General features: G+C 48.5%; 1 protein-coding gene across 4 annotated transcripts; it reads right to left on the bottom strand.

Moving 5' to 3' along the window:
- Window positions 1-1,998: 1,998 nt before the first annotated feature.
- Window positions 1,999-10,819, bottom strand: LOC108933864 (solute carrier family 25 member 33-like). Of its 4 annotated transcripts, none has more exons than XM_018751241.2 (7): window positions 10,670-10,819; window positions 8,263-8,433; window positions 6,337-6,414; window positions 4,921-5,021; window positions 3,794-3,902; window positions 3,045-3,325; window positions 1,999-2,866 (listed from the first exon to the last, which is right to left on the bottom strand). In XM_018751241.2, exons 1-7 carry the CDS (start codon window positions 10,708-10,710, stop codon window positions 2,664-2,666), a joined length of 984 nt encoding a protein of 327 aa, XP_018606757.2. In that variant the 5' UTR covers window positions 10,711-10,819; the 3' UTR covers window positions 1,999-2,663. The 4 variants fall into 4 exon arrangements, with proteins under 4 accessions (XP_018606757.2, XP_018606759.2, XP_018606755.2 ...); XM_018751243.2 differs by having other exon boundaries at window positions 3,836-3,902; XM_018751239.2 differs by lacking the exon at window positions 10,670-10,819 and adding an exon at window positions 9,970-10,251.
- Between the last annotated feature and the right edge of the window lie 13,212 nt (window positions 10,820-24,031).

The following is a 24,031-nucleotide window of genomic DNA, read 5'->3' as shown; positions in this document are numbered from 1 at the left end:
TCCTGTATTTAAATAACTTCCAACATGTGCACGGTCTAAAAGCTTATCATTATTGCAACGCTTTAAAAGATACATCTCTTATACTGACATTGGGAGACTGCCTGCTTCTTTGAAGAGAGCAGATCCTACATGTGTGGTAACAAAAAACTGTAAATTGATGTTGCAGGGCTATGCTAAAGAAAGTAGGTAAACCTGGAATTAATAATATTCTCACTAACGTATCTAACTTTCGTTAACCGCCATCCTGGTGAGGGTGGTCCAGAACCTATCCCGGAATCGGTGCTAGGTACACCAGTCCAGTCCATCTTAGGGCGCGTGCACGCAATGACGCAAGCACGCATGCAATGACGCAGCACGCACGCAATGACGCAGTGTCAAATACACCTGAACTACAACATGTCTCTGCAAGGTGTTTGGAAACCAGAACATCCAGCGGACACCCCTGGAAACTCCACACGCTGACTGAGCTGGATTGGAATGAACAGCCAAAGAGCCCAGGTGCTGAGCGGGACAATGTTACCCACTGCACCACCTTAATATTCTGTTTGCTGTTATTTGTAAGTTACCTAATCAGTTTTTGCATATGAGCAAAAATAATTTAAGAACTGAATGATGACACTCCCACTGTTTCACTTGCTGGGAATATGTACATAATGGAATCACCAGGAGATTAAATACAATAGACTAATCAGGAAGGCTGGACACCGTGAGCTAGGTAGGATTCCCTAGAGGAAGTAGTACAAAGGAGGACTCAAGGTCAACAACTCTGACCCTCTACCCACCACCCTGGCTGAACAGAGGAGCACCTTTAGCAATCAAACGGTCTAGTTTGTGCTCTTCGAAAAAGTGCAACATAAGGTCATTCCTGCCTACGGCTGTTAAACTGTACGAGTCCTCTCTCCCTACCTGATTGTAATGAGATGTCAGTACTACCTTTTACTTATTTTCACTCCTCCACAATATCTCAGTATTTATTTACTCTCGTAGCAGGTATAGAAGTAATATGGCCCTCTCTGCAGATACATCATGTGCACTTTTTATTACATTTATTCATTGAGCTGGATGACAGCTGATGCTTCCCCCCCCCCCAACGCAAATTATAGTGTTAATCTGGTGACAATCATTTACCCATTTACACAACTGGGTAATTTTACTGCAGTAATTTAGGGTAAGTGCCTTGCTCAAGGGTCCGAGAGCTGGACGTGAAATTCGCACCTGTGACCTTTGGGTTCAAAAGCAGTTAACATAAAAACCTAGAAAACAGGACACATTACGCTTTACTTCAGTTACCACAGCACCTACATGTACGGTATTTGGTGAACTATCCCAAGGTACAAATAATGAGTGGATAGTGACCCTGTGGCTTGCAACTGGCTCCATCTGAACAGTTTTCACATTCTCTTCACCAGCTCTATCACGGTGTGGGATCGTAAGGCGCTACAGCGAGTGGTGAAGCTGCTCAAACCATCTCTGGAACGTCCTTACCATCACTGGAGAGCCATTAACATCATCAAGGACAACAGTCACCCCCAGCGCAGCCTTTTCACACCCTTAACATGAGGCAGATGGTACAGGAATGTTAAAGCCAGAACCTCAAGGTTGAAAAACTGTTTTTACCCACAGGCCATCAGGCTTGTGAACGACACCCATCCGCTGCCTCTCCACCCATCACGGCAGACACAGTTCACCCTCTGAACCCGAGGGGTGTCAACTACCCCCCGTCCCTCCTAAACATCCACAACACCAATAACATCAGAGACCACAGAATACCTCCGCATACCTTTCGCACACAAATACACACCCCCTCTCAACTGCGAATAGACCAATCTCCCTCTGCAGGACTTTGGACATGTACGTCTTCCATGTTCACACCGCGTACTGCACACTTTATATACGTATATAACTTCGTTTCTTGGATTTTTGCACTAATAGTAAATTTGTGATTTAGGCCTTGTGTTTTTCTTTCCTTATGGCCTTACAATTTATGTCATAGGCTGCTGAGTGGATTCACAGAATTTCATTGTATGGTGTAAGAAACTGTTTACTGTACACATGACAAAAAACTCTAACATCTGCATGGGTTCCCTCCCAAAAATGTGTTTAAGATGTACCAGCAACTCCAAATTGTCCTTTGTGTGTGACTGTGTGCGATTCTCTGCCTGCAGTGGTGTCGTGCACCGTCCAGGGTCTACGCCGCCTCGTTCTCCATCGCACTAATGACTACCACAATCCGGAATTTACTCAGTTGGGATGGGTGGACAACTTCCAGTAAAAATCTTGTTTAAAACATTTTATCACTTGGTCGTTTGAAAAACGTTTTTCATGGGAAACAGACAACTTTGGACACCAGAGAAAATATAAATAGGAAATTTATGTTACAGTTACTGTTACTCCTAAAGGTTTTTTTTTTTTAAAACATATACCGCACTATTAACCGGTCCAGAAAAGAATATTTCTTCAACACAGTACAAATCCATGAACAAGTCAAATGTCCACCATTTAAGAGAGAAGGCAGAACGAACAAAGCCCATCTCTCGGCACTAATTGTGACAAACACCCTCGGATTTTCAGCCGTTCACGTCACACGCCGCATCTTCACCGTCTTAATGTAGCGCAGGTACGAAATGGCGTCTTCGGTGCAAGAAGCCGCCGTGCGTTCCACGTCACTGGGAAGGCTGCCCAAGCAGGTAGATGATGAGTTCGTAAGTGGAGAGCACGATGGCGCCATTAGGGATTTGCCGCAGAAGGTGTGGCACCAGACCTCTGTAGAAGGCCAGGTAGCCCTCCTCCGCAGCCACCAGCTGTGCCGTTTGAAAGAAACTCCTGTATTTGCTGCCTTCTTCCCGAAGTCTTGTCCGAATCACCTCTGGAAAGACGGAGAGAGCGTTCCGGTCTTATTCAGAGCACACTCTGACGCTGGTTATCATTACAGCAGCGGGACGGCAGCAGCGAAGGCCTATTTCCAAGACAAGGAGCTGCTTCGAGCTGCCGGGGTGTCTGCGACGGCTCTGAGCGAGGTGCCGGAGTGAGGGCAGGGCGCTTACCGTGTGGGTAGGCAATGCAGGAGGCACAGCCCTTGGCGAAGGCAGCGACAGCCATGAGCTCCATGAAATGCGAGCCGCTCTTGTCACCCGCACTGCTGGATGGTGCCAAGTGGCTCTCGAGAAGGTGCTTCTTCAGCGACTCGTATATGAGGAAGCAGATCATGGTCTCGGAGATGCCCGCGTACGACGCCGACAGACCCCGGTAGAACCCGCGGACCCCCTCGGTCTGGAACACTCGCCTTGCGCACTGCAGCGCTGTCGTCGCCTTCTCTCTTCGGGTCCTGATGAAGTGAGGAAGGAGAAAAGTCATTCGTTCGGGGTCTTTAACGGTGCCGCTGGAATACGACAAGAAGAATCTCCTGAGGTTTACTGCCATGAAACAGAAGTGTTGTGGACTGCATGAAAAACATCCAGTTTTTGAAAGGACTGCACTCCTCGCCCTATATTACATTTACGGCAATCGATGAATTTAGCACCTTGCCGTCTTCACTTCTAATAATCGGCGTAAAAACACTTTCACATATGAATGGATCATATACAGTCTAATAATACAACAGAGCAAGGCTGAAATTGCACTGCAAAAAACGAGCGGTGAAATTAACTTGCTCCACGATATTGTTTTCCACAATTGTCAAGACTGAGTACCGATGCGTCCCCCGCAGTGTTCGTGGATACAATAATCTGAGCGCTGCATTGTTGTTAAAGACACGGTAGGCCTGACTCTGACTCTTAAGGTCATTAGATGATACTTTTCAAGGAGATCTCTAATGCACAGTTCTCCGGTGCCATTCCTTTTTTCCAGCTGCATCCTAGTCTTCACCATCCAAATAGGATTCATCAAGGAGTTTGTAAAGAAACCTGAAACGAAACAGCAGATTGTGGTGAAATGTGTGTACGCCAAAAAAAAAAACCAAAAAAAAAAAAAACCAACCAAGCAACCATGTGATCAAGCCAGCACATGAGACCTGCTTTAATTATTTTACCGCTAACTCATTAAGCACTACAAATATACTGTATGCATCCTGTGCAGAATTGAAATATATTGAAATTTCTCTCTCTCTCTTTCTGAACCGCTTGTCCCATACGGGGTCACGGGGAACCGGAGCCTACCCGGCAAGACAGGGCGTACGGCCGGAGGGGGAGGGGACACACCCAGGACGGGACGCCAGTCCGTCGCAAGGCACCCCAAGCGGGACTCGAACCCCAGGCCCACCGGAGAGCAGGACTGTGGTCCAACCCACTGCGCCACTGCGCCACCGCGCCCCCCTTTATATATTGAAATTTACAGCAGCAAATATATTCTTAAATCGCAACAGAGACTATTTTAACTGCACAAACCCATACAATGAATTTGCATATTTTTAATTTAACATTTCCAGAAATGATCAGTAAGTGTGGCGAAGGAGTTTGTCCCATTTTTCCTCCCAATTCTGGAATCAGGCATTTTGAACTTATCATCCACACCTGGATACGGTGGGCGTGCGAATCAACAGTCCCTACGATGGGATCCGAGTCAAAACACAGCTCTCAAATTGTCAATTCAGAGGTGGAGCCGAGATGTGCACCGAGCTCAGATATTCATCCGATATTTCTGGGACAAAAGAAATATTAAAACGATTCACATCTTTTCAACTGGAACGAATCGTTTCATTATTTGCGTCCAAGACATTTGTTCCCGAGTAGTGAAACTGAGCAGGTTTTGGGGAAAAAATGTTTTTTGGAGAAATTTTTTATTTTTCTTGAATTTGAAAGCAATTTAATTTCCTAATTTTGCACGGTTTGGTCAATTTCACTTCTTATTGGCTAGAGTGAAAAATAAGTTTCTGAAGAGGGCTGATAAAACAATGGTTGATGACAGAGCATTTTACACTCCTACCTGCAATGCCAGCTGAGGACATATGCACAATGCCAGTGTTGGGCACGAAGATGCCGTTAAGTGCCTCTTTCGACTTGGAATAGGTTGCAAAGTATATTGCTCTGCATAAGGACAGTAAACAAAAATAAGTGACACATCAAATCGAGGAAAAGGAAACATTCTGCAAAAACCCAAGGTGTTTTAAAAGAAAGTTATTTCACAGCTGCGAATGTGACATTTTCACCCGCGGCACTGATGATTCTACATTTTTTTTTTAAACTTTTCCAAATACAGCCCACATCAGCTGACTCCAAAGGGCTGAATAAGCAGCTGAACCCAGATCCGCGCTGCAGCTCCCCCGAGAGATTCCTGTATGTGTTACAGCTTCTTTTGCGGTAAAAAGGCCAAAGCCTCCAGCTGGGTAAAAAGTGCTGAATGTGACACTTCTTCCACACGCACAGCTAGAACTACCTGGATGGCGGATCGCACGCTCGACGAAGAGCGCAATCATCCGCTTTCGTTACGTTTTCAAATGACGTCAGGTTAAAAACAGAAATGTCTGCAGGGGAGAAAGCATTACGTGGTGTACGACACTGACCAAATAAAGCTGCCAAGTAGGCGTACTGGTTAAAGGTGCAGATACAAAGGTTATCAGTTCTAGCAACAGCGTAGGTTCTACAGCAGTACTCATTACATCACATTTACTTATTCAGCAGACGCTTTTCTCCAAAGCGACTTGCAACGAACTCTATGGTGTTATCAGCCCACACACCTTATTCACCGCGGTGACTCACGCTGCTAGATACACTGCTTACAGTGGGTCACTCATCCACACATCAGCAGAACACACACACACACACACACTATGGGGGAACCTGAACAGCATGTCTTTGGACTGTGGGAGGAAACCAGAGCACCCACAGAACATGCAAGCTCCACACAGACTGAGGGGGGATCGAACCCCCCGTCCCCTCACACCACTCACATGCTGTGAGACAGGAGCGCTAGTCGCTGTGCCATCATGCCGCTCCATTACAGGCTTAGAGGCTGAAAACTGGTTTTATCATTTTTTTATTATTATTATTCCCCCATTTCATACAGCTGAACATATTTACTGAAGTAATGGGTTACAGAACTTGCTCACATGACCCAAAATACTCAGCATTTCTTCCAGACCCTGCAGCGTGGTTTTTAAATAGCACTAAAAATATTTAGAATACCAACAGAAAGGTTACATGCTGTTCCGTACAGGGTGACTTTGGTACTGAACAGCAATATAAAAAGTCAAGTTCTGTTTCAGATAACCTCATCAGCAGTCAGTGACTGACAGCCCAGCATTTTTTTTTTTTTTCCCCCCCGGGACGGGTCATGGATGTCAGATGCTTTAGATAACAAAGCAGATTACAAAAATAACAAAAGGCTGAGCTCCAGGCTTACCTTGAGGGTGCCACCCCGACAAGATTAGGCCCAAGGCCTCTAAACAGTGATCCTGGTCCCTCTGTCTTCAAAATGGACCTAGAAAAAGAGGACACCATTACTTATAGAGAATGGGTCTCACTTGTGGCAATAAAGTGAGGGAGTGACAGCTGCTAATCCAGGCAGATTGTCCCAAGGCCTCCTCCAGGTGGCATCAGGTCTCCTGTGTGACGTGTTGCATAAGGAAATCAATCGGTTCAGTTAGATGGTACAGCCACAAATCAGCCCTCTTAATACTGAAGCCTTGCAAAATATTCCAGCTGGATGCTGAACTTAAAATGATAAAATCAAGATGAAGATTGAGAAAACACACTGACGTGCTATCGAGGGCAGCGAAATAGAAATAAAAATGGACCATGTGTTGTACACCTGTTTCATTTCTCTGCCCTCCAGAGGGATTCGCCCTTTGGAAAGAATGCAACTCGGCCGAGACAAAGCCAACTGACCACGCACTGAACCGAAATGCCTCCCATCATAGGAGAACACTTCTTCAAAACATTTCAGCCCATGTCCTTCTGCTGGAGATTTTCCCCTCATCTTGAGATTACAGCTGCTAGCCAGGGCTGTGTCACACGTCACGTAAATCTCAGGTCAGCAGCTGGAAAACATCCATGGATGGAAGCAGTGGAGAAGGAGTGTGACAACCTACCATCGGGACCCAACCATGAGAAGCCCTACCACTGAGATTCCCACCGTGGGTGGGTGCGTTCTGCCTAGGCCACCCCTGTGCCTCCAGAGCTTATGGCCATATCTGGCTACAAGCGGTCTCAATAAGAGGAAACAAACACCAGCCTTCTTTTTTTAAGGAACACTTCTGGAGTGCAAAAGAGACATACAGTTATGTGCCACTTAATGACGTTTCAAGTAATGACTGACCACATATACGACGGTGGTCCCATAAGATTATAACAGAGCAGAAAAGTCCTTAGTGTTCGTGGTGCTGCTGTAAACAAACCTACTGTGCTGCCAGTCGTATAGAAGTACAGCACATAAAATTATGTACAGTACATAATACTTGATAAACACTTACATTACTGATTTATGTACTTACTATACTGTAAGTATCGTTATTTTACAGTGTATTCTTTCTACTTCTAAAAAGTTTACTGTAAAACAGTATGCTGTGTTACACGGCAGCAGCATCATAGATTTCGTGTTTACCATGTCTCTTGATTGCATTGAGGCTATACCATCTAGGTGTGTATAACTACACCACGATCGAGGCTATACCGTCTAGGTGTGTATCAGTACACTCCGTGATCGAGGCTATACCGTCTAGATGTGTATAAGCTAACTCTGCGATCGAGGCTATACCGTTTAGGTGTGTAGAAGTACTCTGATCGAGGCTACGAAACAACAACAATAACGAAATTGCCTAACAACACATTTCTCAAACGCATCCCCGTTGTTAAGTGACCCATGTCTGTACTTGTGCAAACAGGCCTTCTGGTTTGCAGGCAGTTGACTGTGGTTTTATATCTAGATTCAGTAAAAAAAAGGAGACCAATAAAATCCTGCAAATCTATCCACCGCCTCGATGCCCAGCACCACCCAAGCACAGTGTCCTCTGACAATGTGAGATGTCTCTGGAGAAACTGAACGTCCAGACCACCACCCAGGTTGGACACGAGCTTTCTGATCATAAGAATGAAATAAGTGCTCCTCACTGGGAACAGAACTGCTATGTCATGGTCTAGAAATTAATGAAATGATCTAAGAAAAGGAAAACAAGGCTTGTTTTGAATCTTTGTCTTCCTATGTGATATTTCAGTATGAAATTTTCCAGCCTTCAACACGCCATTGTAAACAGAACAGCAAAGGGATTCGAACAAAACAGAAGAAGAGATTTTCAAAATGCTGGAGGTACACGAATGCACCGTGCCTTACCTGAACACCTGGAACAGGCTTGGTGTCACAGGCGTGGGCCTTATGACACAGGTACCATGCATGCCCATTTGGACCTGGACCGCTGGCCTCACAGCAAGCCCCGAGGACTGCAGCCTGGTCTTCAGCACCTCCAGCGGACACGTGACGATGGCTGCTACGGTACCGCTACATCTGTCCACAGAATGTTTGAAAAAAAGAAAAGAAAAAAAAAAGTGTGCCGGGTTCAATTCCACAGAAACAAGTAAAGCATTAGTGACCGACGGCAAAATTCTTAGTAATGTTCAACTCCCCAGTCTCTGCTAAACCGTGCAAAGTCTAACAAACGAAATCACGTCTTCCAGCATCACACCAACGGGCAGCTGATCCGGAGCGTTCGCTGCGAGGGGCGTGCAAATAATCAAAGTTTAAAGAGATTACCAAAGACACTTGGTTGTATTGCGCTGAAACATGCTGAGATTTGGAAAGACAGATGTCATGGCATTAAGGTCCACCTAGAGGTTCTATTGTGTACCAATAAACAGTCACGCCTTTTGGGACGTTCGATCACCACGTATTCACGCGTACTATTTTTCACGCCGGCCTGGACTGTGACGTTTTGATAGCAACTTAAAGAATCTGCGTACAGAGCTGCGTATCCAATAAGAACATTTAATAAGCTTGGATACAGCATAATGCTTCCGAAGTAACAACCTGACATGTACATTTATTCGTTTAGCTGGCGCTTTTCTCCAAAGCGACTTAGAGTGTTAGGGTACCACTCTTGGCCCATTTATACAGCTGGGTCATTTTTACCGGAGCAATTTCAGGGAAAGCATCTTGCTCAAGGGTACTACAGCCGGGGGTGGGATTCGAACCTGCGACCTTTGGGTCCAAAGGCAGCGGCTGTAATAACTACACTACCAGCTGAGGACGGAGAAAGTATTTCTTGTTATGCAACCCCTTCCTAAGTATGGTAAAGTTCAAGGAGTAGCGACAGTCAGACGCAGATCTGAGTCGGAAGGGGGTTGCAGCTACCGCCTTTCACTCAAAGGACTCGGGTTTGAATCCCCGCTCCGGCTGGAGTACCCTTAAACAAGGTAATCGCCACGAATTCCTCCAGCGAAAATCACCCTGGGGTATACATGCCGGAGAAGCGCCGTCACCCACCGCGACAGAACATCAGAGTCCACCTCCAGGAAGGCGTACGCTCCGAACGCACGTATCCTACACGAACCTCAGCGGCACCACCAGCCACAACGAGCTTCTGTACATTATCAGCTTCGCGAGACCTGTTCAGCTTTGCTTATTTTGTCCGCGATCAAGACACGCCGCCCTTCGGTTTTCGTTTCATTCGTAACCCTTCTTTACATTTACATCCACTGACATTAAGCGTAAAACACATTAGGACCAAATTAAAACATCTTCACATTTCATTAATAAAGTGTACTGCTTTGTGTTGGGTAGATTCTCTACAACATCTATTTGTGGAACCGTGTGTATGTTTTTTTTTAATTTTTAAAAAATCTCCCTCTCACCCCCATATGGGGTGGCGTGTGTGTCGTCCTCAAGCTCGGTTCCTCTACCAGAGGCCTGGGAGTTTAAGGGTTCTGCGCAACAGAAGAGACTTCAGATGTTCCCGGAACCTTCTGGAGCCACTCCCCCCCCCCCAGCGTGGGGGGTCACGGCCCCGGGTGCTCCCATTACCACCGGGACCACCCCGGACTTCACCTTCCGCATCCGTTCCGGTTCTTCCTCCAGCCCTTGGAGCGCGAGAAGACGGAGAAGAACCTTCTTTCCGGCATCGCCATCACTTGGGGTCGCCACATCTACATCACGATTGCCCTCCCTCCTCGCCTCCTTTCGAGCACAGTGTCCGGTTGGTTTTCCAGCAACTGCTGGTCGTCAATCTGGAACCTGAAGTCCCACAGGACCTTAGTTCTGCTGTTGTTGTCCTCAACCACCTGGCTGTGTGTGTGTGTGTGTGTGTGTGTGTGTCTCCCATTGGACTTCACTTGGGCACTTAAGTTCAGTCCGTACCCAGCACAGATGTTCCTGTACACTATCCAGCCAGCCACACACACACACACACACACACACACACACAGTGTAATTCCAGAGTGCGAGTAAGGAAGCAGGGAGGCAGGGAGCGCAGCGATCGCACTCCAAGGTGACCCAGCGCACGTGTTGCTGCAGTAACACAGAACTCGGACACACCGCCACAGATCTACGTGACGTGACGTGACGTGACGTGAGGCCGACGCCACGCGGCACCGGCAGCAGCAGCAGAACACACTGAATGACTGCCTCTGACTGGAAGAGAACGCGCGCGCGCACATCATCATCATGTCACATCATGTGTCGTAGCGCACGTGCCGGCAGCGCTTCGCAGAAGAGATATAAACGGCTCCGACTTAAAAAAGAAACTCACCCTCCGGCAAAAAGGTTCAGAAACGTGTCCTTCTGCGCCATCGTCACACATTAGACCCGGCTCTCACGAGAAACTGTGTCATAAGAGCACCGTTAACAAAGCCCGCGCGCCTCCCCGACCTCCGCACAACTCAAACACCCGCCCACGATGAGGGCGTGAACAATGACGTCAGAGGGCGGGGAGGATGTGACGTAAAACGCGTCATTGACAACGCAGTGGGAGGTGCGCTACACAGCGTTGCTACGCCAGCTGTTGAAAACCTAAGGTTGGCTTTGAAAGCTTGTTAAAATTACTTGTAACACACACGTATATATGTATGTATTACGTGCAGATTTTTGCTACATTTTTTAGTTACGATTATAAATTACGAGCAGTCCGTGGCCAACTCGACAACAGCTGAAACGTCATAAAAACCATAAACCATGTGAAGTATGTAACATAATTTTACCGAGGCAGATGTCTTGACGAGAGAGCCGTTCATGCCGTTAATATCTTTCTCAGTGGACTTAAACCAGCAGCTTCCATCATGTAATTAAAACCCATGTGTCACTAAGCACTGTGGTACCTACTTCAGGCACTTTTACACTAATCCATTGAAAAATATGTATACACTACAGTCATGATTAGGGACTCAAAATAAATAACGCGCAGCAATACCTCAACATCTCACTACGTTTTATCTGTTATTTCATTCCCAGCAGCTGTTTTCCACCTGCATCGCTGTTACTGCTGTTTCCATAACATCACGGAGGCGCTACAGTGTCCAGTAATAAAGGGAAGCAGCAGCAGCAGGTCTGGAGTCACTAGTCCCGCGAATGAAGCAACGCTGCCCTCTAGTGGCAGCCGGGAGAACCGGTAGGTGTGACGTCACAGCACAGCATTAATTTATTTCCCTCCAAAGTTGCTTAGGCTGCTTCTCCCATTTATGCAGAAGCAGGATAATTCAGATGAAGCACCTTCCTCAGCAACAACGACAATAACCTTACTCGAGGGTACTAGAGCAGTAGGAACTTGGTTTCCTTTGACTTGAAGGCAGCGGCTCTAACCGCTACGCCACCTACTGGCCCGTTTCTGGCCCTCCTTGCTTGTTTTTTATAAACAGAAATCAAAGCAATCTGTGGTGGGTCAGCTGGATGAAGGAGCAGGATAAATTTGCATGTACGAGTAAAAATAGGGAGACTGTGACTTCAAGGCTGTCCCCAGTACAGGCATCCTGTATTAAATATCTGCCCTTGTTCCAGACACCCTCATGGAAGGAGGACACTGAAACAACTGGGATGTTAACTTGACTTTGACAAAGAGAGCGAGGGAATCCAAGAAGATACAAACACCATGTGAACAACAAAACCGTGCCCGGCCGCTAATGAACTTGCTTCCCTGGCAGCTTGCAACCCGCATTCAGAGAAACTGTTGAGAAGGTCGCCAAGCAGGGAGTGAAGGCCACCTAACCACTTGTTTGGTGCATCAAGTGGAAAGACACAAACTAGGTTTACTTAAGAATCGCACGTCTGCAACGATGTCTCTTTCTCCTAATGCGATGCACGAGTTGTGTTTTCTCCGAGATGTACGTCGCTTCGGAGAAAAGCACCTGCTGAATGAATAAATGTAAATGTAATATGTTAAAATCAACTTGTCAACAGGTTTCCGGCCTGTTGATCTGTCGGGGGGGGTTTTTGTTTCTTTACCGTGTATTATTGTGATTTCCTGCATCTGGCCGTTCGGACGCCCGGAAGTCGAGGGCGGAAGCGACCCTGTTGGATTGCAGGATTCGATGAGGTTCTGGTCGAACGTGTGGAACGTGAACTGGATGTCGCAGCCCGGAGTTTTAACCGTTTATTTCAGCGCTGTCAATTATGCGTCCTTTCAATTCGATTCCCTCCCGGTTCCGATGGATGTTTAGGTAGATGAAATGTGACACGTCGATAGCTCTAGACAACGGGGGAAAACGCCCACAGAGTTCTCAGGTATGCAGGGCGACGCGAAAGAACGGCCTTTAGATAATCTGTCCTTATCTGCGTGGCTACTGCGCTGCCTGTAAAACGCTAACACAATCAATCGTCTGAGATATACACACACACACACACACACACACACACACAGTTTCTGAACCACTTGTCCCATAGAGGGTCATGGGGAACCGGAGCCTACCCGGCAACACAGGGCGTAAGGCCAGAGGGGGAGGGGACACACCCAGGACAGGACGCCAGTCCGTCGCAAGGCACCCCAAGCGGGACTCGAACCCCAGACCCACCGGAGAGCAGGACTGGGTCCGATCCACCGCGCCACCGCACCCCCCCCCGAGATAACACGTCATGTCTGTATTTTACGTGCCTGGTAAAATGGAGCGTCCGTAGTTATGGCTCAAAAATCCAGCTTTGTGAGGCGTGCGTGATGTATAAGAACGGAGGATCTACGTAAGAAGGGCCTCGCTCTGCACCACCGGGCGAGTCTTAGGCGCCCCAGGGTGATGCATGTCACCGTCAGTGTGAACGAGTGAAAAAAGGAAGGCACGGGCCGAAGATACAGCATTCCTTAAAATACAAGAATGCCCGGTCACCGTAACAATCCTTTACTCGGCCGACGCCTTGGTAAACCAGCGTGGAGGATGCGCCGCTCCCGTGTCGTCGGCAGCAATGAGCCGCATCTGGCGCTCTGATTTTAACGGCTATTAAAAAACAAAAAAAAAAAACACAGCTTTGTTGTGTGCCTATCTAATAAAATCCGTTCGCTGCGCTTTGTTCCGACACACAGCGCCGCACTTGCCTCTTTCCCGCCAAACACGAGAAGGTACTCGGTGTGCCGCTCATCACCGGAGGCCTCGTTCCCGGAAAGCCGGACGGCGAAGGGCCTCATTGCGATCGAACCCGGGTTCGCGTTCATCGGAATTAGCGGTTTGACTTGGACTTTGCTTTTCCTTTCATCGCCAAGCCGTGTATAATTTGCGAACGTCTAGACGCCATTCATGCGGCGCAGCTGGGCAGAGGGCAAGAGGCGCTCGGTGTCTCCTAGAGAATAAACGCCGCAGTATGACGGCAGAGAGGTGTCCCGCCCGTGTCACGCGCAGAGCCATCTGGCATGACGCGTGGAAGTGCACGAGTCCCCTGCGGAGGAGCTCTCGCACCCGCCGATGACTTCGCCAGGCTGCGAACCGCCAGACTTGTCGCTCCCTCTCCTTCCCGTAGCCTTGCAGTATGGGAGGCTGTACGAGGACGCCGGAAAGCGGAGACTTCCTGGGAAAAACACATATCACCGAAGATCAGATGCGAAGCACGCAGACCAAACCCCGCTACAGTCCGGTCTCCGCTAGAAAAATACATCCCGAAACGAACAAATAATTTGCCGCGGAAACACGGGACCGTTTTTCACTCAGAGTGCCCTTAACCACATACAGATGGGTTGGGATCTTGTCTAAAGAAAAAGCTCTTTGTGGCACCGACAATCGGAATGTTGTCTTCTGAAGACGCGCATCAGAAATATGAAATGGTCTCTAATTTATGCAGGAAACCTCTCGCTTCCAGCGTTTAAACCGATCGGAGAGAGTCCTGCACCTGTAAGTAGATGTAACGTTTATCTGCTGTTTTCTGCTCTTTCTCCGGGAAGCTGTACAAGGACTTTGGAAGGATGTCACTGGAGGAGCTGATAAATCACAGCAATGCATTCGCTCACCGACAGGTTTATCAGCAGGTTCCCCAAGAAAACTAAAAGCGGTGACACAGCAGTGGGACGATCAGGAACGGGACTATTGGTCGAAGTGTGACCTTTCGTCGAGTCCTACGATCAGCAGCTCCGCGTGGTTTCGGGGTGCTGCGCCGGACGGAAATGAGCTCCGTCAAAAAATCTGTGAAGTAGGGTGCGAGTGACACAGAGAGAGTGTGTGCGTGTTCCATCGATGTATGGATGAGTGACCCAGTGTAAGTAGTGTATCTAGCAGTGTAAGTCTTTGGGTGCTCTGGTTTCCTCCCACACTCCAAATACATGCTGTTCAGCTTCCCCCATAGTGTGTGAGTGACAGAGAGAGTGTGTGTGTGTGTGTGTGTGTGTTCCATCGATGTATGGATGAGTGACCCAGTGTAAACAGTGTATCTAACAGTGTAAGTCACCGCGGTGAATAAGGTGTGTGGGCTCATAACGCTACATAGTATCCATTGGAAATCGCTTTGGAGAAAAACATCTGCTAAGTAAATAAATGTAAATGTAAATGTAAATGAAATTTTCAGCTCTTTCATGCCGTCTGAAGAACGGAACATTTCTGCAAATCACGCCCAATGGATCCGTAGCTCCCTTGTTGTTCGCTTTTCTGATAGATGAAAAATACTTTTGTTCAGCAAAGGTGTAACGAAATAAGGCCCTAAATCTCAGATGTTGTTTTACAGAAATGGGGCGTTTGAGACGGATGCCGGGGATTCCAGCGGCGCTGGCCCGCAGCTGCCGACTCCGCTGAGACGCAACGAAGGCAGATGAACGCGCCGATAGACCGCTCCCGCTGCGGTCGAACACGCAGACCGGAGGAACGGTTGCCAGACTGCGGGAAACGCAGTTATTCATCGCGGCCCGAACACAGACAACAGAAGCTGCTCTGTCGAAGACGGTGCCGACGTGGGAAGCGGTCGTCCTCACGCCGGGGCTTCGCGGTCACGTCCGAACCTCCACGTGCAGTCGGTGGCCCGCAGGAAGGGTTTTCTCGTACCGTGCCGTACCGGCGCAGACATACGCTGCAAGCCACATGTTCCGAGCGACTTTTCCAGAAGAATAATAATGAGGCTTGTGTGGGAGAGCTCGTATTTTAGGATCTTTGCTGCTGCTGCTGCTGCTGCTCTCGGGGGTGTGGTGCTGCAGTGGGTTTAGCCAAGGCCTGCTCGCCGGTGGGTCTGAGGTTCGATTCCCGCTCGGGGTACTTTGTGATGGACTGGCGTCCCGTCCTGGGTGTGTCCCTCTCCAGCCCCGCACCCTGTGCTGCCGGGTTGGGCTCCGGTTTTCCGCGACCCCAACCGCTCGGGACAAGAGGTTTCAGACTGTGTGTGTGTGTGTGTGTGTGTGTGAGCGCTGCTCTCTGATTTCTGGCATTGACCTAACCCTGCTCCATAACCCAACGCTTTTTTTTTTTTTTTTTTTTTTTTTTTTTAACTCCACTCCACTTCTCAGATTCGCTGCCCACCCGACACGCATAAATACAGAGACCGTTAGAGAAACTGCTAAATTAGCGGTTAGCTCATCGGCAGCTCCGATTTAACACGGGAGCTCCATTTTAAATAAGCTGCAGTTTTTTGACTTCTCCGAATCTGGTCGTCAGATGATCTTCTCAAAGCTGCGAAAGTCATCCCAGGGGAGTGTAGCGGGAGAAAAGCAGAAGAACAATACAGTATGTTAAAATGAACAGCAATTACACAGACAGCTGAACAGCCTACAATACATTGTAGTAGTATTATTATTATTATTATTATTATTATTATTATTATTATTATTATTATTATTATTATAAGGGCTGCAGTGGCACAGCGGGTTTGGCCAGGGCCCGGTGTGTGGTAGGTCTGGGGTTCGAGCCCTGCTTTGGGTGCCTTGCAATGGACTGGCGTCCCATCCTGGGTGCGTCCCCTCCCTCTCCAGCCTAATTTGCAAGACAAATCTGTATATTCTGCAATAGATGGCAAGTCGCAAAGCTTTCAGATGTAATAATTTTCCAGATACCCATATTCTCTTACAGCTTCTTTCATTTAGTTGGGGTCCCATGGATTTGAACCGAAAATGTCATTGTACATTAAATGAATGTTTTAAACAAAGCTCATACTATTCCTTCCTTCTACCTGTTTTTATTACAACGTTCTTCAAACGAATTCCTTAAAACAATTTTTAATGGCCGTCGTTCATTTTTCCAGCACGTTCCATCGGTTAAAAATGTCCTGCAATTTACACGTCATCATTTGGCCGTCTCTTTTCCCCAAGCGCTTAAACATGAAGCTAATCACCGGGGTTCAGCCATCTATACAGCTGGACACTTTTTTACTGGAGTCATTCAGGATAAGTACCTCGCTCGAAGGTACTACGGCAGGAGGTGGGATTCGAACCCGGGTCCATCAAGCCCAAAGGCAGCACCTGTTGCCCCTGAAATATCTATGAAGCATTTTCAGTCACCGAGAAGAAAATGTCCATGCGTGACGCCGGCCTGCTGCGAGTCGTCACGAGCGGAATGCGGAAGTCCCCATAGTTGCGCAACGCTGCCTGTGTGGTGGGTGACATCTGCCGGGGTCCTCGGCCACAGGCCGCTGCGTGCGTGAGCTCACAGAGTGTCGGTGTGTCACAGAGTGTCGGTGTGTCACAGAGCGTCAGTGTGTCACAGAGTCAGTGTGTCAGTGTGTCACAGAGTGTCAGTGTCACAGAGCATCAGTGTGTCACAGAGCATCAGTGTGTCACAGAGTCAGTGTGTCACAGAGCGTCAGTGTCTCAGTGTGTCACAGAGTGTCAGTGTGTCACAGGCGAGCGATCACGCCCGCTGCGCTGATTTGTCACGGTTCCCCAACACCCCACCCACATTCGTCAAGCCGCAATCCAAAAACACACGTCCGAAGGTCCCGTAATGTATAAGCAGCAAAACCCCTTCATCTCTAAATACTATTTGCATAAAAAGTGACTATTTCTCTGAAGCTGGGATCTCTTTTTTTGGAGAATATTCCGCCGCTTGCGCTGTGGGGCCCTGCAGTCCGACGGGGGCGAAGGAGGTTCGATCCCCGTAGGAGTTGTTTAATGAACAAATGCAGTTCTGATGCGATTTTCACTGAGCGGCTGTTAAATTGCTCCGCTTTATTCTTTATTTATTTTAAACGTCCTTGGAGTGTAAATGGTTTATTTTCCAACAAAAAAATTTTATCAGATTTTAAAAAAAGATCTGTATAAATAAACATCTGTTCAGGTTATGGGGGGAGGTGCGGTGGTGCAGTAGGTTTGTCTGGGTGCTGCTCTCCGGTGGGTCTGGGGTTCGAGTCCCACTTGGGGTGCCCTGTGATGGACTGGTGTCCCATCCTGGGTGTGTCCCCTGCACCCTGGGTTGGGCTCCAGCTCCCTGCAACCCTGCATGGGACAAGCAGTTCAGAGTGTGTGTGTGTGTGTGTCCTACCAGCATCTTTCTTGCAACACATTCCATTAATCAAGTAGTGCAATTGTTCTGTACTGCCTTGTAGTTTTATTTATTTAGCAGACACTTTTCTCCAAAAAGGACTTCCGATGAACTCTATGTAGTGTTATCAGCCCACACACCTTATTTACCATGGTGACTTACACTGCTAGATACACTACTTACAGTGGGTCACTCCTCCTTAAATCAGTGGAACACACACTCTCAGTCACTCACACACTATGGGGAACCTGAAGAGCATGTCTTTGGAGTGTGGGAAGAAACCAGAGCACCCAGAGGAAACTCACACAGACTCCACACATGCTGAGCAGGGATCGAACCCACATCCTCTCGCACCACCCAGGCCCCATAAGACACCAGTGCTACCTGCTGTGCCACCGTGATGCCCAGCAAAGTGGTCAGAACTGCCACCTCTGGACCCAAAGGTCACCAGGTTTGAATCCCATCTCCAGCTGCAGTGCCTTCGAACACACTTATTCTAGATTGCTCCAGTAAAATGATCCAGCCGTAGAAAGGGCTCGGTAGATAAGTCGCTTTGGAGGAAGGTGTCAGCTGAAAGAATAAATGCAGATATGTGTTGGTGTGCATGATGTTGTCCGGGCGTTTCTGCCGGAGGCTTCCAGGCTCTTCTCGCGTCGCGACCCCCGCCGAACGCTTCATCCTTCTTTGGCGCCGCGTCCCTCGTACATCCCGGCGCCGTCCGCTCCCACGGCACCGGAAAGCATCTCCGGGACCCGGGGGTCCACCTCCCACCCCCCTGCGATCGCTCGGAACGTCCCGCCGACCTCCGATGTTGCCTTCAGACGACGGGTTCACCGCAGCCGCGGGTTCGCAGGTCTGCGATCCCCCCTCTCTCCCAAACCCACGCGTTCTGGCCCAAGTGCGCGGCGTGTAGGTGGACGCAGAGCGTGTCTGTGCTTCCGACCCGAGAAGAAGCATGAGCTCAGACTGTACGGGCTGTTTTTCCCTCCCGAGTACAGCGCGTCCCTCCGAGCTCCCCGGTGGTTGACCAAATCACGGATGCGCACTTTGGACAAAACAGCTGCTGCTCTCATTTTTTTTTTTCCCCACATAAACAGGATTTAAAGGCCTTGCCGGTGAAAATATGAATAAACAAAGCACTTTTCTTGGACGTCTATTTTTCTCGTTTCAGATTTAACTCCAGTCCAGGCCAAAAACGCGCGCAAAATTATGCTTCGTTGCTCCGTGCGACTGAACGAACAAACGGACGAGGCTACGACGCGCCTCTTTTTGCTCTGCGTTTGCTTGAAAAGGGCCGGCGGCTCTTGTTCCGCTCGAGCTCCGTGTCTCGGGACCTTTTCACCCCTCTCATCCGCTCCTCATGCTGGACTCAGCGAACACAAGAAGATGCGATCATGGCGGCAAAAAAAAAGAAAAATCGTCGCTCATCTGTAAACGTGGCGGCCTTCCCGTCTCACTTCTGCGTTTTGCTCGTGTACCTGGGACATCAAATAAATACAAACACACACACATTTTCAGAACCACTTGTCCCATACAGGGTCACAGGGAACCGGAGCCAACCCAGTAACACAGGGCGCAAGGGACACACCCAGGACAGGACGCCAGTCTGCCACAAGGCACCCCAAGCGGGACTCGGACCCCAGACCCACCGGAAAACAGGACCGTGGTCCAACCCACTGCGCCACTGCACCCCCATCAAATAAATAAACAAATTAAAAAAAAAAAATAAATAAATACGTGTGAATGTAAAAATAAAGCACGCGTGCTCATCCCTTGTGTTTCCCACGGTTGAATTACAATTTTTTAGAGATGCAAATACTTTTTCCCCCAGTTTTTTTCTCTTTTCTCAACATTTTTCGCTTGTGCTGGAGCAAAGGCACTCTTGTAGTTATGCTCCCGGCGGGTAGGTGTCCGGAAAATGCGTCCAAACACAAAAAGGGTGTGCGGCCGCCTCGCTTCAGCTGCCTCGCACAATGTGCACTCCTGGGGAGTTGGTGATTCTAGCGGAGCACCTATGTGACTGTGTACTGTTACCATGGAGACCAACTTGGAGATGTAAACAAAGCGGAAAGTGGCAAGAACACGAGGAATGTTGCACATTGCGCATGAATCGGTCAGCAGTTGGGAATGAACGGTCTGCGCCCCTCCGCCCCGTCGGCCTCGCGCCCCGCGTTTCCAGGATAGGCTCCGGATCACCGCGACCCCGCTCGAGACAAGCGGCTTCAGACAATGCGCGTGTGAGTTTGTAGAGATGGCGTATTTATTTTCAGTCATTTTAAGCAGCTTTTAACTGAATGTTGCTTGAAGTTAATAAACTATTGCTATTAATAACCGCGGGGGTGCGGTAGTGCAGCGGGTTGGACCGGGTCCTCCTCTCCGGTGGGTCTGGGGTTCGAGTCCCGCTGGGGGCGCTTTGCGATGGACTGACGTCCAGTCCTGGGTGTGTCCCTTCCAGCCTTACGCCCTGAGTTGCCGGGTTAGGCTCCGGTTCCCCACGACCCTGTATGGGACAGGTGGTACAGAAAGTGTGTATTAATAAATGTAATATTTTTAATATGTGTTAAAATTAATAAAGTACTCTAAGATTATTTGAGATTCCACAGAGCGCATTTAGATCGAAATTTTTTGTAAAACCTCAATGAATTGAAGGATGTCTGAATTATCAAGCTTTCGTAACATGATGCTAAAGGTGTTTTCGGAGTTACGGTGAGCAAATGAAGCAGACATCTGGCCCCAGCTGTGTTCGTAAATGGATGAGGCAGTGCAGTGTCCCGCTACTGAGATGTGACGCTCCCTCGGTGGAAGGTTGAACACAAATGCTCTTGCGTTAGCTACTGAAATAAAGGTCGGTCCTGTAAAAAGCTGAACGCTTTCAAAAGTAAATATGTAGAAAAGTGCAACAAAATTAACACCTCACTTCAACCGTCCACAGAAACACACCCATTGGCTGGGCTGCTTGTCCCACAGAAGGTTGCAGCAAACCAAAGCCTAACCAGGCAACACAGGGTGCAAGGGGACACACCCAGGACAGGATGCCAGTCCATCACAAGGCACCCCAAGCGGGACTCGAACCCCAGACCCACTGGAGAGCAGGACCCGAGCCAACCCGCTGCACCAGCGCACCCCTCCCTGGGCACAGCTGCAAAGAATTAACTTATTACTGAATGTGTCATTAAATCAGATTTGTTCAAACATCCAGGTCGCTGGGTTGACGGGCAGATTTTTCTGGGAGGTTTTCTGGAAGTCGCGCTCACGTCGGTGATACGGTTAAAATCCCTGCGTTCGGTTCGGGAAACTTTGGCTCATGTTCTAATTCCGCGCTGTGTACTCTAGTCACTGAAACATATGTAAATCAAAGCCAAGTGTAATTCATTATGATGAGAACAGTCAACTGGCACAGTGCCTGTTGTGCGAGGGGACATGGGTTCGATGCCCACTCAGGCTGTGTGGAGTTTGCATGTTCTCCAGGTGCTCTGGTTTCCTCCCACAGTCCAAAGACATGCTGTTTACCCATAGTGTGTGAGTGACAGGGAGAGTGTGTGTGTTCCACTGATGTATGGATGAGTGACCCAGTGTAAGGAGTGTATCTAGCAGTGTAAATCACCGCGGTGAATAAGGTGTGTGGGCTGGTAACACCGCATGGAGTTCATTGGAAGTTGCTCTGGAGAAAAGTGTCTGTTAAATAAATAAGTGCAAATTTTGGTCCGGTTGATGTCAAACTAAGCCACTCAGCGCTTCGCGACTGTGTGCCTGTGCATTTCATACATTTCAGTGGGTTTATACTGAGGATTCAAGTTTAGTCCTTTTGTCTAAGAACTTGCCGTTTATTTGGACTGGTGATTCAAACCTACAAATAGCGGAAACGGTGAAGGAATGCAGGTAAAGGGACTGGAGCGCAAGGCTTCCCGTGCTTCTGCTCCTCAGGACCTTATTGGACAAAAACAAAAGTGCGGCTGCAGCTGCTAAACGTCACCCGTCTGGTGCGACAGCTCTTAATCGCGTGCCCTTCGCTCATCCGAGCCCCTGGGCGGCGCCCCCTGCGTGCTCAACGCCACCCGGCGAAGCCGACTCGAACCCGCAACCTCACGGGCGGTTCCTCCGCCGCGACTCTCGGTAGCCGCCGCAATCGGAAGGGGCTCGCGGAAGTTTCCGGAAAATTCCAAAGTGCTGACACGGTGAAGCATGTGGCTCGAATTAAGGCTACGCAAACAAACACGTAAACAGACTGGCGGACACGGTTGATGAGGTTACGTTTGGGCACTTCCCTTATTTTGACCTGCACGTTTGCATCACATCGCCCCACCAGACGTAATATCGGAGACCGCAGGGCCACAGCGGCGAACGATTGCGAACACAGCCTCCCTTGTTCCTGCGCAAAGCCGTGCTTTTGCTGTCTCATCGTACGGTGCTTTTGTTTGCGACCCTCTGCGCTCAGCTCGCTCCTCCTGGCTTCAACGCCATAAACCGAACTCGACGTGCAGTCCTTTATTTCTCGCTTTCCTTAGCAGGCCGATACCTAGCGAGGGTTCGAGTATCTGGTCCCGTCAGGCACTCGAACCAGGGCTAACTCTGCGAGCGCATTCGGGTACGGCGTCTATGACCTTCCTTAAACCTTCGTGCTCCCGACGTGCTCTTTTGCGCACCACCACCCTCAAGTGCCCTACCGAGGCGCCTTAACCACCTCGCCCTCCGGTGCACCCTAAGCCAAGAGGCAAGCACACGGAGAATTCGCCCAACCCTCAATCACAGTCTAATCCTTCATTTACTCAAATGTGTTTGTGATTTAAGCAGTTTGCGTCTCAAACATGAACCGGACCACCCAAAGCGATCAGTTCAGTTGCTGGTAGCATCATAGTTAGAGCTCCTGCTTTGGGTTCCAAAGGTTGCAGGTTCGATCGCCGCCTCTGGCTGCGGTACTGCTGAGCAAGGTACTTACCCTAATTTCCTCCCGTGAAATTACTGGGATGGGTAAGTAGTTGCAACCTTAACCCTGTAAGTGGCTTTTTTCGCCCTTGTCACATTGTTTTTGAAGCAAATGTTTTCTGCTCTAGCCAAGGGTCTGCATGAGAACTGATCCGGATCATTTCAGAACACGAAGATCTATTTCAGGCCCTAAGCGAAACGATGCGATCAAACGCCAGGGTGTGTCTGCTCAGGAAGCGACAAGCTGTAACGTGGCAACAGGTAACGCTATCTATATTAGGGTCGCGGTCCAAGATCCGAGATTCTACCACAAATGAAAGTTATCCAAGGGACTGAGAAAAGAACGTGGTATTTTAGCTCATATATGCAAAAAGGAAACGGAAAGCCATTATTTGGGTATACGGAATGGAACTTCTATCGTCTTGGTCCTTGTTTCCTTTTGCTTAATAAGGTGTTTAATAATGTTTGAATCCTGGTGTGGATCGCGCCTTTACGGCCGTGGGCTCGGGACCGGGGCCCGTGCTTGTTCCTGCCGCGCGTGTTAATGAATTACATGACAACTGTTAGCTAACAAATGCGATGAGATCATTTATGACCAGATTTATTATGAAGATAAAATGTACCCTGGGGGCTGTTACGGGTGGAAAACCATCTTAAAATGAAGAAGAACGAATTTCTTTCTTGAATTTTATTCCTTTTTTCAGACGGTGATTACAGGAGCTTTCAGTTTTGAGCACGTTGTTTCATTAATTAAAATGATTTCTTAGAAAAATTGTTAACATCAGTAATATTATAGAAGGGGGGTGCGGTGGCGCAGTGGGTTGGACCGGGTCCTGCTCTCTGGTGGGTCTGGGGTTCGAGTCCCACTGGGAGTGCCTTGCGATGGACTGGCGCCCTGTCCAGGGTGTGTCCCCTCCTCCTCCAGCCTTGCACCCTGTGTTGCCGGGTTAGGCTCCGGTTCGCCGCGACCCCGCTTGGGACAAGCAGCTTTAGCCAATGTGTGAGCTGTGGGATCAAACAATGAAGAATCTGTTGATTTTTCAGGTGCCTTCAAAGACTGGCCAGTTTTTGCCGTACACAGATTTTATTGCTCTTGGGGGAATTTGTTGCATTAAAATGTATCAAATAGCTGTTTGAAATATTACAATTAGAAATTCGTCATGAAAGCATCGGTAAGGTCAAATTGTTTTGAAGCGCCTGCGAAATACATAAATGAAAGTAAAAATGTAGCTGTAACTAGTGTGTTCCGTTGGTCAGTAGGAGGGGCACTATTATAGATGAGGTACAGCTTATAAATTTATTTAAAAGTATGTTAAGTCTCTGGCTTGGCG

Source organism: Scleropages formosus, chromosome 2 (genome assembly GCF_900964775.1).
Source record: "Scleropages formosus chromosome 2, fSclFor1.1, whole genome shotgun sequence".
Lineage (NCBI taxonomy): Eukaryota > Metazoa > Chordata > Actinopteri > Osteoglossiformes > Osteoglossidae > Scleropages > Scleropages formosus.
Note: the sequence above shows the minus strand (reverse complement) of the source record. Positions and strands in the feature narration are given on the sequence as shown.